Source organism: Halichoeres trimaculatus, unplaced genomic scaffold (genome assembly GCF_033239565.1).
Source record: "Halichoeres trimaculatus isolate MK-OKI-2021-1 unplaced genomic scaffold, fHalTri1.1 fHalTri1_scaffold_16, whole genome shotgun sequence".
Lineage (NCBI taxonomy): Eukaryota > Metazoa > Chordata > Actinopteri > Labriformes > Labridae > Halichoeres > Halichoeres trimaculatus.
Window position 1 is genome coordinate 1,019,031 of NW_027437194.1, and position 7,721 is coordinate 1,026,751.

The 7,721-nt window shown below is 40.7% G+C and overlaps 1 protein-coding gene across 1 annotated transcript in view; it reads left to right on the forward strand.

Annotated features, from left to right (window-relative positions):
* cwc27 (CWC27 spliceosome associated cyclophilin) overlaps nucleotides 1-7,360 on the forward strand; it is a 37,162-nt gene extending 29,802 nt beyond the window's left edge. Inside the window, exon 14 of the mRNA XM_074690585.1 lies at nucleotides 6,908-7,360. Within this exon, the coding sequence (XP_074546686.1) occupies nucleotides 6,908-7,070 (163 nt within the window). The 3' untranslated portion in view covers nucleotides 7,071-7,360. The remainder of the gene's footprint in view (nucleotides 1-6,907) is intronic.
* Nucleotides 7,361-7,721: the final 361 nt, after the last annotated feature.

Consider the following 7,721-nt stretch of genomic DNA (forward strand, 5'->3'; position numbering starts at 1 on the left):
TCATACTATACCGTATCATACCGTCCCATACCACACCGTACTGTATCTTTTGTACTGTATCGTACCGTGCCGTATTGTACCATATTGTACCGTGTCAGTCTATATTCTTTGGTTTGGTATTGTATTTACCTCTACATTACATATTATTTTGTCTGAATTTTCTTGTGGTAATGCAGAGTAAAGTTGTAACAGCGGTATCCCGTCCTCTCCCATCGTGTCGTATGGTGTATGTTGTCTTCCTAACTGAAATACTTTGAATTTTAGACGTGCCAAACTCAGAGGTCATTTGGTCAGTAGTTCAGATAAATAAACCCTGAATGAGACGGACGCTTCTCTCTGCTGTCTAAGGAGTCTTGTTAAGCTTTAATTACTGAAACATTGGTAGCAGCTCCGAGCAGCATGTGAGCACCACCATCCTGAGCTCTCCTGGAGAGTTCAAGGAGCACTTTGGCAAACAACTGTGTTTTGTGGACGGTGAAGATCAAGCATGACAAGCTGGCACGGAAAGACCTTTTTCATTAGCGTCTGCTGAGTCTGAGCTCATGTTATTCTCATTGATACCCTCGTGGTGAACACCGGATTGTAAAAGAAACCATTAATTATAACAGTCAGAGCTGACTAAATGAGACACGAGAATGCAGAAAATCCTTCTTGGTAGCAGGAGGGATGAAACCGACCTTCGTCGGATGCACAGCTCGTTTCAGGTTCTGATAAATGTGTGTGAAAGTTCAGCTCCAATGTGTGTGTGTGTTGGGATTTCGACCACCAGATTGGCCATCAGGAAATCAGGCCTGACGCTGTGTTTTCCTCTCATATTCTGTTTTTCACCAAAGATCTCAAAGAGCAACGACGCAGAGTACAGGCTCTGAAATGAATACCATGTGTGTGAATCTGAGCAAAGTGTCTGTGTGCGAGAGGTTTACAATAACAAAATCTGTACTTGCTATTAGTCTCCACAAGCCCCCTTGAAGTGTAGCCTGTCTCAGTGTGTGTGTGTGTGTGTGTGTGTGTGTGTGTGAGTGTGTGTGCGGGGGGCTCTAATGAATTTGAGAGAGGCCTGCCTCGGCTGCAGACACCTCACTGTGCCGCCCCCGCCAGGTAGACGAGGAGGAGGGAGAGACAGCGTCAGTAGCATAGCAGTCCTAGAAAAACACCAGTGGGAAGTCTGTGCCACTCGAGGAGCGCTGCGAACAGAATGTGGGTTACAACAGGTCAGACTTTGGAAGTCAAGTCTGGGCCAGAGGAGGTAAACTATTCCATCTGTGTCTGTGTCTACAAACTCCTCAGCCCCCTCCTCCTCCTCCTCCTCCTCCTTATTCCCACCCCCTTTACTCCAGCAGAGGAAAAATAAATGGAGGAAAAGCTTCTGTAGCAGCACAGAGTGGTTTAGATAAGCCCCCAACGCCGGCTTTCCACATCAGGTACGACTGCGAGGCCGAACGGCCGGCGGGCTGTCATCGCCCAGACTGCTAGACAAATTATCAGAGGCGGCCCGCTCGCCCCGCAGGAGTCCTCAGGGTCTGCCAGAGTCTGGCCATGACATCCTAGATGAGCTGTCACAACTCCGACCCATTTCAGACCAACACGGGGAGAGGCAGACACACAGCGCCATCAGAGTGTTCGTCTGTGTTTGGGACACAGGAGCACACACTCACACACACACAATGAGAGGTCGAGTAAATGTTTTGTTCTGGAGCCGATAAGAAAGACCTGCTGATCGTCAACGTAAAGCTGTTCCCAGAATGGACTCAGACTTTTCCTGACTTTACTCTGCAAAAAACGAATCTGGTCAAGTGTTTGTGTCTGATTTTCAGTAGGAAATGTCTTTAGACTCAATCTGAGCCACATTCACCTGACCAGTCCAGAAAAATGTCTTGTTTCAAGTTATTTAAAGAAAAAATGAGGTCTGGATTGTCGTAACAAGTGCCGTGTTGAGGATCTGTCCCAGGATTAGTCAGTAAAAACGCCACAAAATGCGTGCTGTACAGACACGAGTCGAACTGTATCATACCACATTTCATTTTAACATTATGTATCTGATTAAGCCATCACATTAAGTTTTGTATATTTTATTGCAGTGTACCGTACTGAACATAAAATAAATTATTGTATCAAACCACTTAAAAACCTTCTGTTTTGAATCATACAATTAAGAAAATTTGGTATCCAATCATATTGTACCGTTTCACACCGTTGCCTACCTTTTCGTATCATACTGTTTCATACTGAACTGTATCGTACAGTACCATACTGTATCGTACCGTACCGTACCACACTGTATCACACTGTAGTGTATCGTATCATATTGTACCTTTTCGAACCATACTGTATCGTACCGTATCTTACCATATTGTACTTTTTCGTACCGTACCTTTACATACCATACTGTACCGTACCATACTGTATCACACTTCATTCCATTGCCTACCTTTTTGCATTCTATTGTATCATACTAAACTGTATTATAGCGTACAATATCATATCGTACCGTACCGTACCGTACCGTACCGTACCGTACCGTACCGTATCACACTGTACTATATCATATCATATTGTACCTTTTCAAACCATACTGTATCGTACTGCATCGTACCATATTTTATGGTTTTGTACCGTACCTTTTTACATCATATCGTACCGTACCATACTGTATCACACTGTACAGTATCACACCATATCCAAATTGTACCTTTTTGTACTGTACCTTTTTTACCATACCGTACTATACTGTATTACTCTGTACCGTATCATACCATATCCTACCATACCGTATTGTACCACACCATATCGTACCATATCAAACAAAATCCTTATACAATATATCAGAATATCAAAATCGGGATTCGTTGTCAAAAAAAAGAAATTGTTTGTTTTTTCAAATTCCAAATCTTCATTTCAGTTTATAAACTAGGTCGGAAAAAAAGTTCCCACTTTTCTCCAGCAGAGGGCGAAATGTTTCTCTCTGACTCACAGGATGTGCTTTTTATGGGTAAATATCGCTCCTTATATACTCTGTAGACATTATCATCATCATTTAACTTTTCCCTTGGTCTGGTGTTAGAAAAGCAAAATAAAAATGGCAAAAATCGTGAATATCAAAAAATCGCAATTTAAATGAAATCGGCGCCCCAAAAAATCGTCATAGAATCGAATCAGGAGAAGAGCGTATCACCCCAGCTGTAATTTGACATATATAGGTCTTTGGCTCAAGGTCAAAAACTCAAACAATGACCCATTGGATCAGTTTAGTTCAGGACAGGAAGTAAAAACTTCTGGATCCTCTCCTTGAAATGCCGTTCATGCCCACCAAAGTTTCCTCACAGGAGCTTTAACGTCGGGGTTTGAGGATGACCGTTTACGACCTTGAACGCCTCTTTCTGAAACGTACCGTCACGTTCATCCCACAGTGACTCAGAAATATTCATCTTCCAGGTTTTAACTGATCCACCGTTTCCCCTGCTGACATCAGACCCTCATCTCTTCCTGTTGCTCCTCTAACTCAGGACTTTTACAGGAAGTAGCGCTTACTCCCTGAGCCCGTAGCATGGCTGGGAGTGGGTGCTTGTAATTGATTAGTCACCGCTGCTTGGATGTTTAGATTTACTGATAGCGTGGACACAGCAGCTGGAGGACTGGGCTTTATCCGTGAGTGCCTGACACCGATACGTCCGCTGAGGAATGCTCTGGATCTTTAATCTGTCTTTGGGGGGAAATGAAAGACACATGAGTGTCTGTCCTCTGGGGACCGGGGTTTTCTGGATACTGTACCTGAACTACTAACCTCCTTTTATACTGAGAGGATCTGAACATACGCTCTGGTTTTCAGTGAGTTCTGGTCCAGATTATAAACGTAGTTCCCACATTTTGTGTCTTTAAATTCCAGCCAGGCTTAAAGGTGTGTTCACAACACGCCGTAGGATCCAGGCTCAGCGTGTCTGCTGTGTACCAGCTTCCCACACACAGTGAAACTGGATGTTTGGTAAATATTTAAGGTTTAATCTGAGCATTAAAGGTCAGATCTCCATCATAAAGCTCTGATCTGTTCGTCCAACATTCGACTTAAAGCTGCCTCCGTCTTCACAGCGCTGTGAGTCATTCAGGGATGTTTCCTCCTATTAGTCTTTAATCTTTCAGAGTTTTGTTTGATTTAATCGCCTCTAACTGTATGATTCAGTTCCTGGCTTTTTCTTTCTCACTCTTGTTTTGTGTTTCCTGAGTTTAATTTGTGATTATTTAATTCATATCTTTTGTTGAATCTGTGTTTGGATCCTCCACCTTCTTTTGTTTCCTGTTCCTCCAGAGCTATGACAGAATGTTCATTACATTATTAAAAATCCAGTTTTAACCAGGCCTGGTTGTAATATGGTCTTCCTGCCAGACAGGGGCAGTAGTGGGCTTAAAGCTTTTTGCTAATAGCGTCACGTATCAGGAGAAGAAGGTCGGTGACTGGATCAAATATTAATGGACGTCATCTTGCTCAGCTCCAAGTGAGGTCTCCACAAAACTGCTCCCCCTGGTGGCTGGCTGCAGTATAGGTTAAAAAATCCATCTCCCCAGTCATTCCAGATGGGCTGTGGTCAAACTTTAAAAAATTAATCCACCTGGTAGAAATGTTTCTCACGTCTGATTGTTGTGGTGATTTGAAGATATCAAGTCTTTTATCCAAGTCCTCTTTTTTTCTGAAAAGTTTTGTTTTCATTGGTTATACGAGGTTAAAATCGAGGTTTTACGTAACCTTCAACGATGATTGACAGCTGACGTTCTTGTGTGTTTTTTTCGGGGATTGTGAAATACGTCAGGAGGTAGAGTCAGGAAGTGATTAGACTCTCGAAAGAGACAGGGGAATTTTGGCTTCAAAACCGTACGATGATAAATGACCGAGCCACGCTGTCCACTCCATAAACAGTCTATGTGCTCAACAGTCTCTAAAGACACAGACGCAAGTACCAATGTGGTGCTGTGAGATTTAGAAACAGAGAACAGTGATCGACCAATCACAGAATAGAAATCAGTATTCTGGCTCAAAATGCCCATTTCTGGTAACTATAAGTTTTCGGCCTGTCAGCACCCATAACTTTAATTTCAGAGCGTGTCCTGCTGCCAGGTTAGAGGAGTCCAGCTTGGTTTAACAGGAATCTAAACTCTGGGGCTAGGACGATACACTTCTCTCCTGATTCAATTCTTTTTAGGGCTGAACGATTTTGGAATTTTTTTTTTTTTTTTTTGGCCTAATATTGCGATTGGGATTTAGCATGCAATTTTTATTTTATTTATTTTTTATTTTATTTATTTTATTTTGTTTTATTTTATTTTATTTTATTTTATTTTATTTTATCTTATTTTATTTTATTTATTCATTTTTTTATTTGGAGGGGGATCTTTTGCATTATTTACTAAAAACAACAATAATAATAGTAATAATAATAATATGATATTATAATTATTATTATTATTGTAATATTATAATTCTTATTTTATGATGATGATAATACTTATTATTATTATTTTTATTGTTATTTTTTTTAAACAATTAATAAATCATTCCATATCTTTCTTTAGTATAGAGGCCAGGCCTACATGTTATGATGAATTTAAATAGATTGAAGCATGAATTGAGACAGATAATAAATCTTTATTTAGCTATCACGATCACAGAAGAATATTTACTGATTGGTTTAACTTCAAGTCTTGTAGATGTTGAATGTTTTTGCCAGAAAAACATTTTTTTGACTTTTCCTGGTTTTAATGGAGAGGGAGAACAAGTCACTATATCACCTCCAGGTCTGTGTACATGAAACTTTTAAAATTTTTTATTTAATAACAATTTTGGGGAGCTGATTTGATTAAAATTGTAATTCCTCAATATTTCAGAATTTTGTGATTTTTAGTTAGTTTGTTTTTTTAACACTGGACCAAGTGAAAAAGTATTTAAAAAAAATGTACACCATCTCAGCTTTTTTCCAACCCAGCTTTAAAAAAAAAAGGTTTAAATGAAGGATTTAAATTTGGAAAAAAATTGAACAAAAAAATCAAGATTTAAAATCATAAAAAAAATATAACAGTACTACAATTCAGCAATGTTTTCCTCCCAACCTTAGTAAATTAAGACTCACCATAGAAAGTCAGTCAAATTGAGCTCTTAATACGGTTTGAATTAAGCATAAAACTTCTTCAGTATCAAAATGACAGAGCTGAACGAGCACGACCAACCTGTTTTAAAAAATCTGCTTTAAGCATCAAAATCTGATCACAGCTGTAGATTTCATCCACTTTAGAGAAAACGGGATCAGAAAATGAGGTTAAAATTGATTTTAAGTCATTAAAAGAGGGAAAATGTTCAACATTTCTCTGTTGCTTCAAACCCTGGAGGTGATTACTCCAGGATACGACTCAGATTAATGTGAGGAAAACAGAAATATGTGCACAGAGGTAGTTTCATTTCTACCAATCAGCTGTTTGTTGTTGTTTCTGTCTGTTCATGGATCAGTCTGATAGTTTGTTCCCACAGCAGGGGGTCACCGCTCACAGATCAGGTAGTTTAGGGGTCGTAAGTTAGTGATCCTCTGATCCAAAATGATAAAACATGAAACTTCAGCTTGAGTCAAATATCTTAAACTCCCATTTAAAGGAACAGAGATAGTAAAAAGTTAACAGCTTTTAAGGTTTTTTCTCTTTTATCTCCATAAAGCACGTGAGGACGTTGATGTTGTGACAGTGATCTTTACGAGCAGCTTACGAGCAGCTCAAACTGAAGCATTTCCTGCGTCTTAATCCTGAGGCCGTGATCAAACCGCGGCGCAGACTAAACGCTTCCAGCCGCTCGCTGGACGTCCAGCTGATCTGTGATTTAGAGCATCGTCTGGCCGTGCGTCTTTGAACTCTCTCCGCCTCTCTCTGTCTGATTTAGGATGGCCCACGTTCTGCAGTTTGATGAGCAAACCAGAAAAGTCAAGGATGCCAACATGCAGGACGAGGACACCTTCGAGATCTACGACCCACGCAACCCCGTCAACAAGCGCAGGAGAGAGGAGAGCAAGAAGCTCATGAAGGAGAAGAAGGCCAAGAGGTGAGGTCACGGGGTCGAAGGTCGGGCCCCGCCGAAGCCGTGTGACTGAGGAAAAGCTGGTCATCCAGCGCCGGCCGTTTGCTTTTCCACCACTTCAAACCGAGCGGGCTCGGGGCTGAACATCTGGACGCGCTCGCTGACCTCTCTGTAATCCACGATGGAAACGCTTTGAACAGCAGACGGCGCTCAGTTACTCATCAGGGCGCCTCAAACTCTGCTCGCTGAACGATCAGGTCAGGATTTGATGTCATGTCCTTTTATATCCCACTCTGCTGTAAATGTTGAAGCTGTAGACTGAAATAAAACACATTTATAATCAGTCTGTGGTGACTCACTTTGTGCTGTTTGACCTGAAACTTCATCAGATCCATCTGCAGGGTCTAGATGGTAGGGTCTAAAACCTGTGGCTCTTTAACTCCCCTGCAGTGGCTCCTTGTAGCTTTAAAGAAATATTTTGATATTGAAGAGTTTCTGTTTAAAATGATAAATCTGGAAAAAAATACAGATTTTAATTCTGTGTGGATTCATGGATCCATTTAAATGACAACGTGCCAGATTAATATTCATGCTTGATATGTGGTGAGACAAACGCAAACAACAAAAAAATGATGAGTTAAGAGAAATAATTGATATATTAAACAAAAGTATAATTTTG